Source organism: Diabrotica virgifera, chromosome 7 (assembly GCF_917563875.1).
Source record: "Diabrotica virgifera virgifera chromosome 7, PGI_DIABVI_V3a".
In the NCBI taxonomy this organism is placed as follows: Eukaryota; Metazoa; Arthropoda; class Insecta; order Coleoptera; family Chrysomelidae; genus Diabrotica; species Diabrotica virgifera.
In genome coordinates, this window is record NC_065449.1 from 11,397,903 (window position 1) to 11,421,129 (window position 23,227).

At 35.1% G+C, this 23,227-nt stretch overlaps 1 protein-coding gene across 50 annotated transcripts in view; it reads right to left on the reverse strand.

Annotated features, from left to right (window-relative positions):
• Positions 1–10,176: 10,176 nt before the first annotated feature.
• The window catches only part of LOC126888447 (uncharacterized), a 38,575-nt gene continuing 25,524 nt past the window's right edge, over positions 10,177–23,227 (reverse strand). Inside the window, exons 3-8 of one of the 50 annotated variants that reach the window (XM_050656738.1) lie at positions 14,009–15,614; positions 13,804–13,858; positions 13,306–13,437; positions 12,742–13,239; positions 12,497–12,591; positions 10,177–12,430 (exon numbers count right to left, since the gene is read on the reverse strand). In XM_050656738.1, coding sequence (XP_050512695.1) covers positions 10,313–12,430; positions 12,497–12,591; positions 12,742–13,239; positions 13,306–13,437; positions 13,804–13,858; positions 14,009–15,614 — 4,504 coding nt within the window. In that variant the 3' untranslated portion in view covers positions 10,177–10,312. The other 49 variants (XM_050656728.1, XM_050656723.1, XM_050656730.1 and 46 more) reach the window with 49 other exon arrangements.

A 23,227-nucleotide genomic window follows, 5' to 3' on the forward strand; every position in this document is an offset into this window, starting at 1 on the left:
TTACTGTTTTTCTCCTTTTTAGTTCAAACGAGACATTTTATTCTCTGACACTTGTTGATAAGTCTCAACCCCAACATGGTAAGGGTGAGACAGGGAGACGCACTTTCAACTATGCTCTTCAACCTAGTAGTCTAGGCGCCAAATAGAGGTCACCGTGTCATTTTCAATTCTGATGGACAAACTCAACGGTTTCTTATGGATTTTGGGCTGCTGATTACGAATTTCGAGGGGGGATTTCGATCCGAGTGGTCAAAAAATTGTTATAAACAATTTAATTGTTTATAAATTGTTTATAAGGCTCTGGCTCATAAACTAAAAGAGATAAAAAAATCTTTCAAATAAAATTTGTTCCCGAATAAAAAACGAGGAAACAACCGTTTACTAAACTTAAATCCGACAATTAGAACTCAAGATATTGTAAAATTAGTGCACAATGCAAATTGCAAATTGCAAAATAAGTATTTTTCGAAGCTTTACCGATCGTAACTCGGCTTCTACTCATGCAAATGAGCCTCATAAGATGTCCTTTTAAAGCTTAACTAAGAGGCTTCCAAACAAAGTTTATTAAATTATTTAATCTTCATTTGTTTTAAAGTTATACCCGTTTGAAGTTATAATTTTCTTAAAAAAATTGTACATTAATTTGTTTATAAAGGTTTCAAGCAAACTTGAGCTATAAATATATATACTTTAATTAACAATAATGATAAAACAACTCAAAAGGAACAATTTGAGCTTACGAAAATGTTCGTAAGTTTATTTTTTGCTAAGATGTCGAAATTTTAATGGCGCGCTATGAGGCGCAAGATTGGCTCACAGTCAAGTAAGTATGTATTCTTCGACGCTTTATCGATCGTAACTCGGCTTCTACGCATGAAAATGATATCCATATAAAAATGGATCGAGTTCTTTTGCAGCATCATCATTGCATATAAAACGAGCATTTATGATGTGGCGGCATACACACAATTGACGGGACTTGATGATGCTGCAAAAGAACTAGATCCACTTTATATGGATATCATATAGATAATTAGACTCTGAAGCCTCAAAAGTTTTAGTTTTACTGCTTACAAGAACAGACTTGTACTACCATGTAACTGTTAAAATTTCGCTAAGAACTTATGCAGATGTAAAAAAGCTGATATTCCCTGTATATATCTATGCAGATTGGCAGATGCATGAAAAAAATGTTTGTAAAAATAGTATTAATAAATAATATCAACTTACTTTTTAGTTATACTTCTGAAATATTAGTTTTTAATGTTTTTTTCTCATTTAGTGCAAAAAATAGAAGACAATGTAAATATAATGAAAGGTGATACGAGGTACAGTATGATGATTTAATTATAAGAATTATATGATAAAATTTTATTAGGATCTTCAAAAATGAAAAATGAAGATAACGTATGTATACATAGAAATTATAATTTGCATCGAGAAGTTAGCGCGTGAACCTTTACGCGGTGAGCCGATCTTGCGCCTCATAGCGCGCGCCATTAAAATATCGACATCTTGGCCAAAAATAAACTTATGAACATTTTCATAACCTCAAATTGTTCCTTTTGAGTTTTTCTATCATTATTGTTTATTAAAGTATAAATGTTTATAGCTCAAATTTGCTTGAAACCCTTATAAACAAATGAATGTAGGTACAATATTTATAAGAAAATTATAACTTCAAACGGGTATAACTTTAAAACAAATGAAGATCAAGTAATTTAACAAACTTAGTTTGGAAGCCTGTTAATTAAGATTTAAAACGACATCTTCTAAGACTTATTTGCATGCGTAGAAGCCGAGTTACGATCGATAAAGCTTCGAAAAATACTTAGTTTGCAATTTGCAATTTGCATTGTGCACTAATTTTACAATATCTTGAGTTCTAGTTGTTAGATTTAAGTTTAGTAAACGGTTTTTTTCTTCTTTTTTTATTAAGGAACAAATTTTATTTAAAACATTTTTTTTATCTCTTTTAGTTTATGAGCCAGAGCCTTATAAACAATTTATAAACAATTAAATTGTTTATAACAATTTTTTGACCACTCGGATCGAAATCCCCCCTCGAAATTCGTAATCAGCAGCCAAAAATCCATAAGAAACCGTTGAGTTTGTCCATCAGAATTGAATATGACCAGTGGCGGTTTCTCCATAAGTGCACATGTGCACGTGAACCCCCAAAATAATTTTCACACCAACATTCATATTATGTAATATTTATCGTTCTATAAATAACATTTTAATCTAACTATACAGTAATTGAAATTCGAAATAACAGATCCAAGGAGTTTATAAGTATCTAATAGGTAACATTTAATTATTTTTATTCTATTTCAAAGGAGAAAGTTCACGGATGCGAGGCCTTAGGTACACAGAACCCCGCGTTCACCGCTCTCACAGTGGTTCCTATACCAATGACTGCGTTCACCAGATGCAAACACGTTCACAAATGTTTGCGCTTTGATTTTAAACTTGTTGACAGCGAGCTGAACGGTTGGTTGTTTAGGTTAAAATTTGACATTTTTTGCTTGCTTGGTTTGAACGTAACCTAAAATAAATTTTCTCAATAAATACGTTTTTGAATTTATTTTTTTTATTAAAGGAAAAAAGAAAATTTATTTAATAGATAATAACGTAGCAGAATGTCTTCAGTAGCCTTTATTTTATATATAACACCCTTATCAATATATTCTATAATATATACAATTTAAATTCCCGCCATATTTTTTCAATATTCAACACGTTTGCAAAGTTCAACTTAAATATTTTATATTTGCAAAAATGGCGACCGCATTCCAAACATGTTTGACGTTAGCAAGTCGTTCAGAAGCATAAAGCGCAAACTGATTGCCAACGTTTGCATCTGGTGAACGCGCCCAATGACTTTTCATACGACAATATACAACTCACCACCCACCCCGCTACCCGCTATAGCCCACAAGTTTAGATGGCCACAGGATCACAAGTTGGATGTGATCTTATGGCATGATCTTTGGTGTTTTCAACGTGCACGGCACACGTATGTTTAAATTTTGCTTTCATGAAGTTCGAATTTCGGAACTATATTAAGAATGGAAGGATTTGTGGACGTAAATGTTAGCGTGGAATATTTAAAATCAATTAAATTTTCTTCATTATATTTAGAAGAAAAATTAAAAATGCCGAAACCAAATTTGTTAATTAAGAATGTACCAAAGTGCAAACGTCGGGATTATAAATGATTATTTAAAATGGAGATTTGTGTAAAAACTTACAAATTGTGTAGGTGTGAAGCACATATTTGGAGAAGAGGAAGCACAATGAATAAAATAGAAGATACGATTTTAACTATCCAGTTGGAATTCCAGATTGGCATTCTCCAATTATGTACTTGTTACGATGGCAGTGACAACTGCAGAAACAGAAGGATGTCTCTCTGCATTGAAACGTATCAAAACTTTCCTTAGAATAGCTATGGGCGAGGATCGATTAACTACACTGGCAATGTTTTCAATAAAAAAATGATTCAAGAAATTCCAAATTTTACTGAATTTGTTTGTGAATAATTTATCTAAAAAATAACAGGCAACTGACTTTCGTTACAAAACTTGCTTGTAACATTTAAACACTACATTATAATTTTAAGTCAATAATGTTAAGGCATTATTTATTGTAATTTTTTTATATGTTAACATTATGTGTGCACCCCCAATATTTTACACCAGGCGCCGCCACTGGTTACGCGTATGCGCGGTAACGAAAAATGCGTTACTGCGCATATGCGTAACCTCTAATTCCGAGAACGGTAATCTGACGGGATGTAACAAACTTGATGACCGATAGATTTAGTTGGAAATTAACCCAGGCTCTAAGATTTGAGAGTTTAGAGAGACAAGATAACATCTTGACTCAAAAACTTGTGATTCAGCACCATGGGCAGTCGGGTGGAGTCGGACAAATTTCGGGCTTGGCGCATTACGGTAGTGCATAGTGGGGCGTTTGTCTGCCAAGCGGTGACGAAGTTGTCAATTTTATGCAAGAAAAAAATTTATAACCGCATTGGTCATTTTATTTTAATTAATGGTTTTTATCATATAAACAGCGAAAACAATTTTGTCGGATAAAAATATTGGGCCATATTATGACGTGTCGGTCACGCTAAATATGTCAAATTTATGAAAAAAATAAATTTATTACCACATGGATAATTTTAACTGAATCTACCATAAAACATTTTTGCAATAATGTGGTAACCTTGTCGGACAATTTTCACGGGGCATATGCGCAGTCGGATGCGCCGAAGATGTCAATTTCCTGAAAATTTTGAAGTTATACTTCTTTACCGGCGATATGAGGGTGAATTTTTATATGTTAAAACCTATGATCCCGGCGCATGCGCATTATAACTTTGTTCTGATTGGATGTTCAAATGACATGTCAAAAATTATTCAATATAGCGGCTGTGGTACAGCTGTAGTTAGATTATTTATGGTTGTTGCGTTTTAAAATTTGTGTGAAAAGAAACAACAAACAAAAGTTAGTTAATAGTTATACTGCCTTTTTAAATAGTTTTCATATACCTATATTTTTGGACTTTTGGACTATTTTGGACAAGGAAAACTCATTCTAATTTGGTAAGTAGTTTTTATTATAATCATATTGTAATTATACATTTGGATTAGGTTGAAATACAGTAGAGCGTCGATTATCCGAACTAATTGGGGGACATAGGTGTTCGGAAAACCGATTTGTTCGGATAATCGAACTACAATATATTGATACATATTTATAGTCATACATATTTATCCACAAGTGAATAAAAGCCATATTTATATACCTACATATTTATTTATATCTTGATAATGACAACTAGCAACTAAACAAAAAAGTGCAGTCTTTGCAACAACATAATTATTTTTGGATACAATATTGAAGAAAATTGAAGATATTTTAAGCGTCAATTACTAACGCTTGCTCGGTATTCGAGTGCGGGACGCGGGAGTCGATAGTTCGAATAAGCGGTCGTTCGGTGATCGACGTTCGGATAATCGACGCTCTACTGTACATTTATTTTCTCAAGAATGGGGATTTTAGAGAGAAATCCCAAATTAGGTCCGATTTTTATTTTTAAATTATGATTTTTTGGCGTAGATTTATTTATCTAGTAGGTATGTAATGCTTTGATTTACATACTTAATTTGATTACCAACAAAAGTTCTACCAATCTTCATCTAATATATTGTTTTCTTACTGTTTTGTTATATTTTAATATTTTCTTCCACAAAATTTAAACTACATAATTTAATTATAATCAAAACAACTGTCAAACAGTAAAACGTTCAGTTGCCCTATTTTTCCACATGACAAATAATGTGGAATTGGACGAGTGAGTCTAGGCTTCGATTACGAATCAAAGCGCCCCGAAAGTCATGGGTTCGATTCCCGATGCAAGTTTTTATTTTTTATTTTTTTGCATTTTATGATTGTAAGTATATTTGTTATATAATTTTTTTTTCAGAAAATGCGTATTTAAAATTTTTGCCAACAATTATTATCGTTCAGAAATCATTTTTTCTTTGTGGCATTTTTCAATGTGTTTGTGTGCGTTTTATTCTTTTATTTTTTCAAATTTTTGGTATTGCCTTAAAAATCACATAATATGTAGTAGAAGTATAACTTCTTACGTGCGTACAAAGTACACACACATTCTTTTTTTATTTACAACCATTTTTCCGACAAAAATAGGAGATTAAAAGTAATTATATTCTAAATCAAGAAATCTAAGTGTCGGACAAAAATATTGGGGCAAATCGACAATCGGACAAAAAATTTAATTTCTATTAGTAAACCATACTTTTAAACTATGCTGGGTTCGTGCATCCCTTATCTTCACAACCATTTTTCCGACAAAAGTAGTAGGTTACAAGTAAGTATATTCTTAAACAAAAAATGTAATTGTCTGACAAAAATGTTGGGGCAAACGAACAGAAAACTTAATTCTTTTAGGTTATCGACGAAGAGGAATTGTCAAAAAAAAATTTAAAACAGTTTTTCCCGGTTATTTTTGAATCGATTTAGCTGAAAATTGGTACACACACGAAGTACAACATTTAAAAGGATATGTCGTAGAGCTTTACCCAAAATTTTCCAAAAAATTTTGGGGAAAATTTTGGAAAAATTGTGATCTGGAAATTTATGTACATCTCCTTGAACAATGACAAACATCGTTCTGTAGTTTTTTTCGAATTTAAAAAAAATCCGACGAAAGTAGGAGGTTATAAGTAATTATATTCTAAATAAAAAATCTAAGTGCCCGACAAAAATATTGGGGCAAATCGACAGTCGGACAAAAAATTTAATTTTTATTAGTAAACTATACTTTTAAACTATGCTGGGTTCGTGCATCCCTTGTTATCACAACCATTTTCCGACAAAATTAGTAGGTTACAAGTAATTATATTCCTAAACAAAAGATGTAATTATCTGACAAAAATGTTGGGACAAACGAACAGAAAACTTAATTCTTTTAGGCTATCGACGAGGAGGTATTGTCAAAAAACAAAATTTATACAGTTTTTCTTGGTTATTTTTAAATCGATTTAGCTGAAAATTGGTACACACACTAAGTACAACATTTTAAAAAGCCTGACGTAGAGCTGTACCCAAAATTAAAAAAAAAATCCGACAACGGGGAAAATTTTGGAAAAATTGTGATCTGGAAATTTGTGTACATGCTCCTTGAACAATGACAAACATAGTTCTGTAGTTTTTTTTCTCGAATTAAAAAAAATCCGACAAAAGTAGAAGGTTATAAATAATTATATTCTAAATAAAAAAATCTAAGTGACCGACAAAAATATTGGGGCAAATCGACAGTCGGACAAAAAATTTTATTTTTATTAGTAAACTATACTTTAAAACTATGCGGGGTTCGTGCATCCCTTATCTTCACAACCGTTTTTCCGACAAAAGTAGTAGGTTACAAGTAATTTTATTCTTAAACAAAAAATGAAATTGTCTGACAAGAATGTTTTGGAAACGAACAGAAAACTTAATTCTTTTAGGCTATCGACGAAGAGGTAATGTCAAAAAAAATTTTAAAACAATTTTTCTCGGTTATTTTTGAATCGACTTAGCTGAAAATTGGTACACACACGAAGTACAACATTTAAAAGGGCATGACGTAGAGCAGTACCCAAAATTTTCCAAAAAATTTTTCGGACAAGGGGAAAATTTTGGAAAAATTGTGATCTGGAAATGCGTGTACATGCTCCTTGAACAATGACAAACATCGTTCTGTAGTTTTTTCTCGAATTAAAAAAAAAATCCGACAAAAGTAGGAGGTTATAAGTAATTATATTGTAAATAAAAAAATCTAAGTGCCCGACAAAAATATCGGGGCAAATCGACAGTCGGACAAAAAATTTTTTTTTTATTAGTTAACTATACTTTAAAACTATGCTGGGTTCGTGCATCCCTTATCTTCACAACCGTTTTTCCGACAAAAGTAGTAGGTTACAAGTAATTTTATTCTTAAACAAAAAATGAAATTGTCTGACAAGAATGTTTTGGAAACGAACAGAAAACTTAATTCTTTTAGGCTATCAGCGAGGAGGTATTGTCAAAAAACAAAATCTATACAGTTTTTCTTGGTTATTTTTAAATCGATTTAGCTGAAAATTGGTACACACACTAAGTACAACATTTTAAAAAGCCTGACGTAGAGCTGTACCCAAAATTAAAAAAAAAATTCCGACAACGGGGAAAATTTTGGAAAAATTGTGATCTGGAAATTTGTGTACATGCTCCTTGAACAATGACAAACATAGTTCTGTAGTTTTTTTCTCGGATTAAAAAAAATCCGACAAAAGTAGAAGGTTATAAATAATTATATTCTAAATAAAAAAATCTAAGTGACCGACAAAAATATTGGGGCAAATCGACAGTCGGACAAAAAATTTTATTTTTATTAGTAAACTATACTTTAAAACTATGCGGGGTTCGTGCATCCCTTATCTTCACAACCGTTTTTCCGACAAAAGTAGTAGGTTACAAGTAATTTTATTCTTAAACAAAAAATGAAATTGTCTGACAAGAATGTTTTGGAAACGAACAGAAAACTTAATTCTTTTAGGCTATCGACGAAGAGGTAATGTCAAAAAAAATTTTAAAACAATTTTTCTCGGTTATTTTTGAATCGACTTAGCTGAAAATTGGTACACACACGAAGTACCACATTTAAAAGGGCATGACGTAGAGCAGTACCCAAAATTTTCCAAAAAATTTTTCGGACAAGGGGAAAAGTTTGGAAAAATTGTGATCTGGAAATGCGTGTACATGCTCCTTGAACAATGACAAACATCGTTCTGTAGTTTTTTCTCGAATTAAAAAAAAATCCGACAAAAGTAGGAGGTTATAAGTAATTATATTCTAAATAAAAAAATCTAAGTGTCCGACAAAAATATTGGGGCTAATGGATAGTACAAGTATAGTAAACTATACTTTTAAACTATGCTGGGTTCGTGCATCCCTTATCTTCACAACCATTTTTCCGACAAAAGTAGTAGGTTACAAGTAATTATATTCTTAAACAAAAAATGTAATTGTTTGACAAAAATGTTAAGGCAAACGAACAGAAAACTTAATTCTTTTATGCTATCGACGAGGAGGTATTGTCAAAAAAAATTTTAAAACAGTTTTTCTCGGTTATTTTTGAATCGATTTAGCTGAAAATTGGTACACACACTAAGTACAACATTTAAAAGGGCATGACGTAGAGCTGTAATATGAGCCGAAAAATACGTAATATATAATATGAAGTCAAAAATGTATAAAAATTATTTTTTTTAATCGTACCAAAACGCCCCATTATTTTTGTCCGACAAGTGATCCAATATGCATTACACATGTAAAAAACAGTACAAAATAAAAATAAAATCTGTGGTAATAAATAGAAAAATTTCAGGAAATTGACATCTTCGGCGCATCCGACTGCGCATATGCCCCGTGAAAATTGTCCGACAAGGTTACCACATTATTGTAAAAAGGTTTTATGGTAGATACCGTTGAAATTGTCCATGTGGTAATAAATTTATTATTTTCATAAATTTGACATATTTAGCGTGTCTGACGCGTCATATGCCCCAATATTTGTGTTCGACAAAATTGTGTTCGCTATTTATATGATAAAAACCATTGATTAAAATAAAATGACCAACGTGGTTATAAATTTTTTTCTTGCATAAAATTGACAACTTCGTGACCGCTTGACAGACAAACGCCCCACTGCCATAATGCGCTAAGCTCCAAATTTGTCCGACTGCACCCAAATAACAAGTACAAAAAGTTTCAGCGGTGTGGTTATAAATAATAATTTTATATGTGGGCCTAAGACCTATTAATATGTCTAACTTCTTGTGTCTTTAATTTCCCTATTAATGTTTGTGTTAATCTTCTCTGTGAAGATTAATTTTCGTGTCATCATATCTGAGTTCATCTGGAAGATGAACTTAATAAATTACAAACTAATTTGAACAAACCAGTTGAACAGTTTAAAAATCTAGGATGCTGGATACATGAGGCCTTAGGTTTATAACAAGGAAAATGTAGCATAGAACATGCCAGAAACGCATTTCTAGAAATGAAACATTTTTCACATAAAGAATAGAAATCGTGAACTTGTAGAAATTATTATAAAACGGAAAACGTCTTATCTTGGACATATATTCAGACACGACGGATATAACGTCCTTTAACTAATAATGGAAGAAAAAATAAAAGGAAATCGCGGTCCTGACAGATGACAAATGGCTGCGTAACATCAAGCAATGAACAGGATTAGACCTTTTAACCCAAAAAAGCAAAGGAAAGCAACCTCTATTATACCCGCTTTTCACCAACAATAAATTCATGAAGAATTTCACGAAGTAGATTCAAGGTCAAATTTGACGTCTCTAAAGCACAATTTGACAGGTCAAATTTGACCTTGAAGTTACATGAATTTATTATTGGTTTAAAGCGGGTATTAGAGACCGCAGCTAAAGAAGAAGAAGAGCCCTCTTTTTAACCTCTATTGTCATTTATTTTATTTAAGTGGATGTCTCTTATTATACTGCTTATACTTTTAGTTTCCTTATGATTACAAGTTAGTTCTTCTTGTTAATTGTAGGGAAATTATTGAGAAAATAAAAATAAAACTAATTTTTTTTATAATTTTATTTTAGTATACAAATTAATTAAAGTTTTACAACAAAGCATTAGGAAGAAAACATAATCGACTTGTCAATTTCAAAGTGACTATGACTAAATCATATATAAGATGTTATTTAATTTCCTACTGTTGTGTTTGCTTTTGTACTTTCCAGGTGTAGGTATGTGAAGAGCTGCTTGTGACTACAGGTTGTACTCTCTGACTTTCCATCTTCCACTTGTAAGAGATAGCGGGGATTTTTCTCTCGACTGTCCATCTATACAAAAATTTGGAGTCAGCTTGTTGTTCTTGCATTACCCATGCTTCCAAATATGCAAGATCTACCTTCAGTGATTCGTGCCATTGGTTGATGTTTCTCTCTACAAGACTCATATCCATGCCGTTCCTTTGTTGTTCACTGACCCATTGTTTCCAAACCTCAGGGGAAACTTTCTCTACGCTTCTATTGTTGATCCAAACGTGGAAAGTGCCGCTATTTTGTGGTTGTGAAACCATGCGTACCATTTTCCATTGGTATGAAAAACTGGGAACTTGTCTTTTGATGATCCAGTTGACCAAGAAGTTAGCATTGGCGTTTTGTTGTTGCATGATCCACCCTTCCAAGTATCCAACATCCAACTTCATTTGTTGGTGTTGTTGATTTATCCAGTTTTCTATAACGCTTATATCGATGTTATATTTTTGTTTTTGTGCAATTAACCATTGCTGCCAAACACTTGGTTCTACGCTTTCAACCATTTGTCCATTTACGTATAGTTGTGAAACTTCAGGTTCTTCAACTTCTTTACTTTGGACAAACCATTGGGAGGAAATTTGAGGAACCTCTTTCCTGATTATCCAATTGTACAAAAAGCTAGGATTCATCCTTTGTTGCTGGATGATCCATCCTTCCAAGTCTCCTACATCTTGTTTTAATACCTGGTGTTGCTGGTTGATCCAGTTTTCGATAACATTTAAATCAACGTTGTTCTGTTGTTTTTGTTGTATTACCCATCGTTGCCAAACTTCTGGAGTTGCTTTTTCTACATTTAATTTCCCAGTTGGTTCCATCATTGGTCCTTTTCCATTCAAAGGTGATTCTACCATTGGTCCGTTTTCGTTTAACATATTGGGTATCTGTTTCCTAATCATCCAGTTGTACAAAAAGCTTGGATTTGAGTTTTGTTGTTGCATTATCCATGCCTCTATAATACTTTGGTCTAGTTTTAATACTTCATGTTGGTTATTGATCCAGTTTTCAATAACAGTTATATCAATGTTGTTCTTTTGTTTTTGTTGAATCAACCATTTTTGCCAATCTACCGGCTGTACTTTCTTGATGCTCAATATATTTCTCAATGGGCCAGCGAATCCAGGATCTATTTCAATGTTGGTGGTTGGTAGCGTGCGACCGTTAAGAATAACTGAAGAATCTCTATCCTTTGATACAGGAAGTTCAATTACTACAGAAGAATCTCTGTCTCTGGAGGTTGCATGGTTTAAAACGTTATCAACAACCTGGACAGTTTTGTCAGCACCATTTTTAATGTTATTTAAAACATTTTTACCTAAATCTAGGACAACAGAAGCATCTCTATCTCTGGATGTGGGGCGCTCAAAAAGAGGTCTGTCATTACCACTAATTACAACAGTTGCGTCTCTATCTCTGGATGTTGGTAGGTCAAATGTTGGACGGTCAAGAACAACAGGTCTGTCATTACCTCCAAGGACTACAGTTGCATCTCTATCTCTGGATGTTGGAAGATCAAGAAGAGGTCTATCATTACCTCCAATAACAACAGTTGCATCTCTGTCTCTGGATGTTGGGAGGTCAAATGTTGGACGGTCAAGAACAACAGGTCTGTCATTACCTCCAAGGACTACAGTTGCATCTCTATCTCTGGATGTTGGACGGTCAAGAACAGGTGTGTCATTACCTCCAAGGACTACAGTTGCGTCTCTATCTCTGGATGTTGGAAGATCAAGAAGAGGTCTGTCATTGCCTCCGACAACTACGGTTGCATCTCTGTCTCTGGATGTTGGGAGGTCAAATGTTGGACGGTCAAGAACAACAGGTCTGTCATTACCTCCAAGGACTACAGTTGCATCTCTATCTCTGGATGTTGGACGGTCAAGAACAGGTCTGTCATTACCTCCAAGGACTACAGTTGCGTCTCTATCTCTGGATGTTGGACGGTCAAGAAGGGGTCTATCATTACCTCCAATGACAACGGTTGCGTCTCTATCTCTGGATGTTGGAAGGTCAAGAAGAGGTCTGTCATTACCTCCCATAACAACAGTTGCATCTCTGTCTCTGGACGTTGGGAGGTCAAATGTTGGACGGTCAAGAACAACAGGTCTGTCATTACCTCCAAGGACTACAGTTGCATCTCTATCTCTGGATGTTGGACGGTCAAGAACAGGTGTGTCATTACCTCCAAGGACTACAGTTGCATCTCTATCTCTGGATGTTGGAAGATCAAGAAGAGGTCTATCATTACCTCCAATAACAACAGTTGCATCTCTGTCTCTGGATGTTGGGAGGTCAAATGTTGGACGGTCAAGAACAACAGGTCTGTCATTACCTCCAAGGACTACAGTTGCATCTCTATCTCTGGATGTTGGACGGTCAAGAACAGGTCTGTCATTACCTCCAAGGACTACAGTTGCGTCTCTATCTCTGGATGTTGGACGGTCAAGAAGGGGTCTATCATTACCTCCAATGACAACGGTTGCGTCTCTATCTCTGGATGTTGGAAGGTCAAGAAGAGGTCTGTCATTACCTCCGACAACTACGGTTGCATCTCTGTCTCTTGACGTTGGGAGGTCAAATGTTGGACGGTCAAGAACAACAGGTCTGTCATTACCTCCTAGGACTACAGTTGCATCTCTATCTCTGGATGTTGGACGGTCAAGAAGAGGTCTGTCATTACCTCCAATAACTACAGTTGCATCTCTATCTCTGGATGTTGGAAGATCAAGAAGAGGTCTGTCATTGCCTCCGACAACTACGGTTGCATCTCTGTCTCTGGATGTTGGGAGGTCAAATGTTGGACGGTCAAGAACAACAGGTCCGTCATTACCTCCAAGGACTACAGTTGCATCTCTATCTCTGGATGTTGGACGGTCAAGAACAGGTCTGTCATTACCTCCAAGGACTACAGTTGCGTCTCTATCTCTGGATGTTGGACGGTCAAGAAGGGGTCTATCATTACCTCCAATGACAACGGTTGCGTCTCTATCTCTGGATGTTGGAAGGTCAAGAAGAGGTCTGTCATTACCTCCGACAACTACGGTTGCATCTCTGTCTCTTGACGTTGGGAGGTCAAATGTTGGACGGTCAAGAACAACAGGTCTGTCATTACCTCCTAGGACTACAGTTGCATCTCTATCTCTGGATGTTGGACGGTCAAGAAGAGGTCTGTCATTACCTCCAATAACTACAGTTGCATCTCTGTCTCTGGATGTTGGGAGGTCAAATGTTGGACGTTCAAGAACAACAGGTCTGTCATTACCTCCAACAACTACGGTTGCATCTCTGTCTCTGGATGTTGGAAGGTCAAGAAGAGGTCTGTCATTACCTCCGACAACTACGGTTGCATCTCTGTCTCTGGATGTTGGGAAGTCAAGAAGAGGTCTGTCATTACCTCCAATAACTACGGTTGCATCTCTGTCTCTTGACGTTGGGAGGTCAAATGTTGGACGTTCAAGAACAACAGGTCTGTCATTACCTCTGGCAACTACGGTTGCATCTCTGTCTCTGGATGTTGGAAGGTCAAGAAGAGGTCTGTCATTACCTCCGACAACTACGGTTGCATCTCTGTCTCTTGACGTTGGGAGGTCAAATGTTGGACGGTCAAGAACAACAGGTCTGTCATTACCTCCTAGGACTACAGTTGCATCTCTATCTCTGGATGTTGGACGGTCAAGAAGAGGTCTGTCATTACCTCCAATAACTACGGTTGCATCTCTGTCTCTTGACGTTGGGAGGTCAAATGTTGGACGGTCAAGAACAACAGGTCTTTCATTACCTCCTAGGACTACAGTTGCATCTCTATCTCTGGATGTTGGACGGTCAAGAAGTGGTCTGTCATTACCTCCAATAACAACAGTTGCGTCTCTGTCTCTGGAAGTTGGGAGATCAAGAATAGGTCTGTCATTACCTCCAATAACAACAGTTGCATCTCTGTCTCTGGATGTTGGAAGGTCAAATGTTGGACGGTCAACAAGAACAGGTCGGTCATTACCTCCAAGGACTACAGATGCGTCTCTATCTCTGGATGTTGGGCGTGTTAAAACATCGTTGATAACTTCGACGGTTTTATCATCACCATTCTTTACTTGATCTAAGACATTTTTACCAAAATCGAGCACTACAGAACTGTCTCTTGGACGGCCGCCTAGAACAATGTTACCATTCTCATCAACTGGAATAACTGAGTCTGTATTTGTGGATGTTGGAAGTCTCAAAACACCATTAACAACTTCAACTGTCTTATCAGCGCCATTCTTAAGCTGATCTAGAATATTTTTACCAAAGTCAACTGATAGGTTAGGAACCTGTTTCTTGACTGTCCAGTTGTATAAAAAGCTAGGATTTGACTGTTGTTGCTGCATAATCCAACCCTCCAAAGAGTCAGCATTCAGATTCAATGTCTTTTGTTGCTGCTGGATCCAGTTTTCGATAGCAGATAAATCAACGTTGTTCGTTTGCTTTTGCTGAATTACCCACTGTTGCCAAACTTGTGGTGTTACTTTTTGCTCTGTTGGTAGTCTCATTTTTCCGTCCCAAGTTCTCATGTCTGGAATATAACCTGGCAGCCTCATGTTGCCTAAAAGATTAGGAACCTGGTGATTAATGATCCAGTTATACAAGAAGTTAGGGTTAGATTTTTGTTGCTGCATGATCCATCCTTCTATAACTGCAGTGTCTACCTTCAATAATAAATGTTGTTGATTAATCCATTGTTCAATAAGAGTTAAATCAAGGTTTCTGTTCCTTTGTTTTTGTTCAAGCAGCCATTCTTGCCACTCTAGAGGTGATACTCTCTTAATATTCAAAAGCATATTTCTCCATGGACCTGCGAAACCGGGATCTAGTTTCATATTTCCCCATGGTCCAGAGAAACCGGGATCTAGTTCTACAATACCATTTGGTAAATGACCTGTAAGTGGTATACGAACTGTTGCGTCCCTATCTCTAGATGTAGCAATAACATTTATATTTGGTACTCGATTAATAAGGAGTCCTCCTTGTTGCATATATCCACCATTGGAGCCACTGTTTCCGCTAATTACAACCCTACCGGACTGAGAATGTTGCAATACATTATCTTGGTCTGCACCATCGACGTAAATTTGTCCATTGTCCAAGTATTTTCTGACCAAGACGGAGTTGGAACCGATGTACTGACGTTGAAGGGTGTATTGACGGCCTCTGTTGTCTCTGTAGAAGAAAAAAAGTATAAAAATAAAATAGGTAATATCTATAACGATCTAAGTAAAGTTCTGCTGATGATACTGTGATTCTAGCGAGAAGCATGGAGGAATAGAATTACCTATGAATTAGATATAAAAAACAAGTGCACAATACGGACTCAAACTAAACATCACATAAACCAAATGGATGTTAGTAAGCAAAACCCAGCAACGACCAAGAAAACTGATATTCGACAATCAAAGATTTTACCACGTGGGTTCGTACATATAATTAGGAATAAAAGTTAACTCAAGTTGGGATCAAGCGAAAGAAATACAATAATTCAAGATAACAATTCAAGAGAATAGAAAAAGCAAAAGCGTCGTTCACTAGCATGAAGCAAATTTTCACCTCTAACAGGCTCATTCTACCTCTCAAAATGCGACTTCTGAAATATTATGTATTTCCGGTTTTGTTATATGTAATGGAGGCGTGAACAATGACCGCAACATTGATCAAAAAAGCAGAGGCCTTTGAAATATGGGCTTACCAAATTCTCACGACGAGGTCGAGACGCGTGTTGAAGCGAGCTTCAAGTGGGTCCTAATTTAAACGTCGGCAAAGAGAGATATAATATATATAATAGTGGAAAAGAAAGAGAACGCAGATACCCTACAAGACGGTAAAATTAGTAATATTTACTTTGTGATAAAATGTCCCGAATATGTCCCGAAGAATACAGGCAACCAAAAAGTTGACCGCCCTCAGTGGTGGAGATAAAAATATTAGTTATTTTTTTTAATTCTCACAATGATAAAAATTAGAACAAAACGTAGTTTGACCATAAAATTACCACGCCACTGATCGTACCCTCGGCTGACGAGACATCCACACTATCCACAGGCAGAGATGGGCATCGACACGTCGACTTTAATTGTCGACACAGACGTGTCGACAATGTCAAGAACGTGTCAACAATGTCGACAATGTCAGCAACGTGTCCATAATGGAAAAAAGTGAGGTTATGTTATGAAATTATTCAGTTGTAAACTTTGAATGTGATCTGATCTGATCAGAATCAAAATGAGTGGCAGAAAACTGAATAAAAACTATGATATATTATCATTCAAAGTATTAAAGATAGAAGGAAAGCACGCGGCTAAATGTTGTGTATGTGGAAATGTGATAAAAAATACAGCTGCAGCAAGATTGCAAAGTCACAGGTAAGAAGAAATATTTTAATTAATTTTAGCTGGATAGCTATAGAGATTTATTCTCTGAAATTGATATTTGTATCGGCTGATAACTAACCCCGTCCCGTACTTTCATTTTAAGAAACGTCTGCAAGTTAGATCGTGGCAATGGTAATCAATCCAATAATGAAATGTCGCATGTTTCGATATACGAAAATACTGGCTCAGACACAGGTTTTACACCTACAGTTAATCCACAAGTGAGTATATAGGACGTATGTACTACTACATATTTAGCAGGGGCGGATCTAGAAAAAATTTTGGGGGGAACTTTTTGAAATTACATTTATCTATAATATAAAAATGAATCGTAAAATGTGTTCGGAGCCGCATAACTCAACAACGCATGGATCACCATTTCGGTATTAGTATATTGGAGAAAACATGGCGTCAAAAACCGTATAGCCATCTAACGGCAAGAAGTGAAAATAACGCACTATATATTATTGTAGATTTCTTGATTACTATTTAATTCGAATTCGGAAGGGGACATAAATTGCATCAGTTTTCACCCCAGAATTTGTATTCTGAGGTTTTCACGTTGTTGCATCTCTATATACAGGGTGTCCCATTTAAAAAACACCAAGTTTAGTATTTTACGGCAAAAAACGGATTGGCCTATTGAATTAAGTACAAAACGCTGTATCTATGCCAACTTCTGTATACAGGGTGTCCGTAGATCCGCCCTTCATATTTAGTCACCTTAGAGTTTCTTTTTATTTTGAATTTTAGAATACAACGAACGGTAGTTACGAAGTTATGGAAGATGGTTCGCTAGCTATTGTGACTGGAACTTCACCTGAAAACATGCTAGATGGAATTATAGAAAATTCATTAGATACCGATGCCGCCTTATTGGAATTGGAAGAAAACAATGGTGTAGCAATTCAAGGCACTCATAGTATTGTTGAAAATATGATGTTAATGTAGTGATCAACTACTGATACTGAGAGTAGTAATTTAACTAACTTAAGTACTCCAACTTCCTCCAGCACAAGCTACACAAGCACGAATAAAAGAAATTTATTCGCTACATCTCAAGCTAGACCAGCCAAAAAATCAAAGAAAATCACCGACTATATGGACATATTACAAGAGTATGAAGAGGAGAAGATAAGCACTGCACTAGCCAAATTTATATTCGGCTGTAACTTACCATTTACTGTGGTAGAATCACCTCTCTTTAAAAATTTTATAAAACGATCCGTCCTGCTTATTTAGACAAAATTCCTGGCCGGAAAAAACTTTGTACATCGCTTTTAAATAAGTGCTATGAAGACTGTATTGAGATTTCACGTAAAAAAGTGGAAACCGAGTCAGTCATTTTGTGTGACGGTTGGAAAAACGCATCTACTAATTCTAAAACGGTTGTGACAATGTTGCATAGTGCAGACGGAAAAAATGCGTTTCTTGATGCTTGGGATTTAACCACGGAGTCTGAGACTGGAGAAAAACTTGCCGAAATAATAACAGAATCTAAAAAAATTGCAAAAGAAAAATACGATGTAGATGCGTACGGTATAGTTTCGGATAATGCTAGTGCAATGATTAAAATGGGATCCCTCCTCAAGCACAACATGTGGCACTCTACGTGCAGTAGCCACACCGGCAACCTTTTAGCCAAAGACGTGCTGGATAAAAAGTTAGTCGACAATGTGGTCATTGTCCTCAAAGAATTTAAGCAACCAGATTTAGAAAAAATGATAGTTGATAAGGGAGGGCGCAGAATCAAATTGCCGGCCGAAACAAGATGGTGCTCTTACCGAGATTCTTTCGAAAGTCTCCTAGAAAATCTGGTATATATGAAACAAGTAGCCGCTGTAACGAAAAAAAAGATTAAGCCGAAAGTCAAGGAATTAATCTTCAACGATGAATTTGTGGATGAGATTCAACAGAACATAGAAATTTATGAACCCATTTGTAATCTGATCAATGATTGTCAGAAATCTGACACATCTGTAGCAGATGCCGTTCATCTGTGGCTCAATTTGAATCTGCCAGATAACCTTAAAGAAAAATTGAAACACAGACAACAAATGGCGTTAAACGTGTACGCATTAACTGCGTACTATCTGCATCCGAAATATGAAAATTCCAAGCTTACGTCAGAGCACACTGGTATAATAACTCAGTTCTTACTCAGAAAGTTGTGCAATCAGGGCATAGAAGAATGGGACAAATTTAACACTAAATCGGGTAAGTCTTTCAGACAAAATTATCGCTCTTTTGATTTTTAATATATTAGGTTTACAATTTCAGGAATATTCTCAACACTTTGGGGAAAAAGGAGTTGAAAAGCCTCTAGTATTTTGGCGAGTGGTCAAACTGGAATGCCCAATTCTTGCTAAAATGGCTCTCAGACTTCTAAAAATGCCAGCCTCCTCAGCTCAAATCGAGAGACTCTTTTCAAATTGGGGACACATTCACAGTCTGATAAGAAATAGATTAACGTTCACTAATTCCAAGAAATTGGTACATATTTATGTTTCATTAAAGGGAGAGTATCCTGATAAAAATAGTTATGACCTGGACGAGGAAGAAATTGTAGATATGGACGGGGAAAGTACAACTATTTGATGTATTATTGGTTAAATGTTTTCTTTGGTTAAAAATTAGCAAAACCGCAAAATGTTGTAATGTTTTTATTATGCAGTCTCTGCCAAAGCACGAAGATATTCAACACTGTTTCAGTAATTATTATACTATAATTATTATAATAAAGAGTTAGTAAAATTTAAAAAAAAGTAAACGAAATGTTAGGAAACAAGGTAAGGTTTCAATGTACTGAGATATGTTTGATTGTGGTTTTGAATCTTACCTCGTTTACTGACGTTTAGGTTTACGTTTCTTTTTAATTTTTTTAAACCTTTCTGTAAATGTTACGAGTTTACGAGTAACGATAGAAAATTAAAAATCTATGAAAATTTGTTTTGCTGGTTTTTTCTGGTTTTGCATCTATATGGTAATATTTTAGATTCATTACATTGCATTACTCTATCATGAGGTTTGCACATAATAAATTGTCTCTATATGAATCTATTTAAAATTCATTTACACTTGAAAAACCTGCAATCAAACAATTATGGAATATCCTATGAATTTGACAATCGCAAGTTAATAGTGAGGTTAAAAGTTTCAAAAGTTTGAGATTATTTGGTCTCTTTGCAACTTGTTGAAATATTAATGCATACTTTTTCAATAAGTCAGCGCAGCCAGATTAACCTAAAATTTCAAATTAGTGCGCACGGAACGTCATTCTGATCGTTTGCTAATTGTCGACATACTCGACATTGTCGACATTGGCAACAACTTTAAATCACTCGACATCGACATGATTGTCGACATGTCGACAATCGAATTGTCGACATGACATTATCGACACCGCCCATCCCTGTCCACAGGCTAATAAATTTTAGCATTTGGTGTTATTTTAAGGGTCATAAATACCAAATTTTGACAGAAATTTCTCTATCTCTTCTTGCGTTTAATCTTTTTCACGTTGGGTTGAATCCCGTCTTCAGTTTTTATCTTTTTCTGTTACATTTTTTTATTTCACTCATAATGTCACAACACGCTCTGTCAGTTTTCCTCTTTAGGTATATCCTGGACCGAACACGTGACCAACGAGGAGACAAGGTAAAGAGAGACGTAGGAATAACTGTATTAGCAGTGGCGCACCTAGAATTTTTCTCTAGGGGGTTTTACACCTAGAATTTTCCTCTGGGGGGGGGTTTACTTGGACACAGAAATTTTTTTGTATATTTTGTTAAAGACCAGTTACGTTTTCCTACTCTTCTTTATATGCCCTGGGAGGGGTTTTAACCCCCAAAACCCCTCCCTGGGTAGGCCACTGGTATAAGTCCAGAAAGCCACTGCGCATCCGCTAGAAAAAATATTCCGAGTCGGATTTTTTGCACAATCTTACTCAAAAAGGACCCCTTTTAACAAATTTGCATGTTGCCAGGACCAAAAGTGGGTCAAAAATTTTTTAAACGTTTTTTTTTTTTGTTTTTTTCCTAAAATTATTTTTTTGCGTGGAACAAAGTTTTTTTAAGAAAAGGTTTTTAGTGACTATTCTTTAAAGTTGATAGTTTGTGACATATTTATAAGCGACTATTTCACTAGACTGTTTTTAACTGATAAAACGGCATAGCAACGATTCGTTTCCTACTGACAAAACTCCTTAACGACGTGAAATCTCAGCGACAAAATTATGACAGATCCGTCACGAAATTGTATGGTAATAACAAATAAATAAATATTATATTTCGTTGATATGGTGCATTAATTGTCTCGTGAAATAGTCTTGTCGAATATCATTCAAGAGAAAATTATTTCCGGCAAAATTTTCTCCTGGTTTCATTCAAGTTCGTTGCCTTTTGGTAATTTTCGCTTATGAAATTTTGACAAAATCACTCGACTGACGTCTCGTGATTTAAGTCAAAATTTAATTCGCGAAAATTGCCAGGCAACAAACTTTCATACCAGTCGAAAATATTGCCGGCAAAATTTTCTCTCTTGTGATATTATATACGATTAAAAATTGAAAAATTGCGAAATCGGCCATTTTTAACCCTCAAAAACTATGTGAACAACTGAAAATTTGAATGTTGCCAAGGTAGGTAGATATTCTTTAAACATCGATTGATGAGATCCCGAAGAGTTTTTTGAAATACAATATTCAAATCTTCTTTGTTTTTTAATTGCTAATCAAGAGTACGCGACACTATTTTCCACCGTTGCATGGGTATACAGTATGGTGCAAATGAAAGTAATAAATTCGTTATTTCGTAAACCGGCGACTTTAAGGAAAACCCCGAAACAGGTCGATTTTTATTTTTAACTTATGATATTGTGGCATATATGGTATACTAGTGACCTCATCCATCTGGGCGTGATGACGTAATCGATGATTTTTTTTTAAATGAGAATAGGAGTCGTGTGCTAGCTCATTTGAAAGGATCTTCAATTCTCTATTCAGTAATATAAACATTTATATAATTATTTATACAGAGTGTCCAAAAAATTTTTATTAAAATAAATTATTTGACAAAAAAAGAAGAATGTATGTAATTTATTTAATTCAAAATACAATTTACTGCTTTCACAAATCAGAAAACAGAGTTTATTTCACAATTAAACATTGATTTTCGCTTAAATTAAATGTTCAAACTTCCAAGAGTCAGGTGGCTGGCGGGAACTGGCTTGAACATTGAATTTAATCGAAAAGCAATGTTTATTTGTGAAATAAACATTTTTTAGTTTTCGGGTAACAGTTAAAGGGTATTTTGAATTAAATAAATTACATACATTCTTCTTTTTTTGTCAAATAATTTAATTTAATAAAATTTTTTTGGACACCCTGTATAATACTTATGTAAATGTTTATATTACTGAATAGAGAATTGAAGAACCTTTCAAATGAGCTAGCACACGACCTCTATTCTCATTTAAAAAAATCATCGGTTACGTCATCACGTCCAGATGGATGACGTCACTAGTATACCATATATGCCACAATATCGTAACTTAAAAATAAAAATCGACCTGTTTTGGGATTTATCCTTAAAGTCTCCGGTTTACGAGATAACGAATTTATTCCTTTCATTTGCACCATAGTGTATACACATGCAACATGAATTTTAAATATTGTATTGCTATAAACTCTTCGGGAATTCATCAATCGATGTTTAAAGAATATTTACTCACAATCGGTTAGTAATTTGTGGATTTCTAACCTTTGAAGTAATCAGGAAGCGACTTATTACTTACTTTACTTTCCCAGCTAGCCGGGAAAGTACTTTCCCGGCTAGCATCTGTCACTTTTCATACCTCTCCCCGCTTTTTCCAGGAATTATTCCTTCAGTAGCTCTCTCTGCAGCTACCCGCAGTTCTGGTGGCGTACATTCAAATTCACTATCAGACATTTTTGTAAAATAAACACAATTTGATTATATGTACAATTAATGGCGTCGTGTATCGCCTAAATGTCAGATTCAACAAACTTGTTTTGTTACCTAGCAACGATCTCACAGGTTACTTAAAATAATTCATCTTATCACATAATGAAAATGGATACAGATATTTGAAACGAAATTATTATTGGTAGATTGTGAGTATTAGAAATCCATAAACTACTAACCGATTGTGAGTAAAATAGTATACAAACCTCGCGGGAACTCATCCTAACCTCGCGTCTGTAGTTTACCTCGATGCTTCGCACCTCGGTAAACTACCTTGCCGCTCGGCTGAAATAGAGTACTTTCCCGCTAGGTATGTAATATACTATTACCTACCTTGGCAACATTTAAATTTTCAGTTTTTCACATAGTTTTTGAGGGTTAAAAATGGCCGATTTCGCAATTTTTCAATTTTTAATCGCTTATA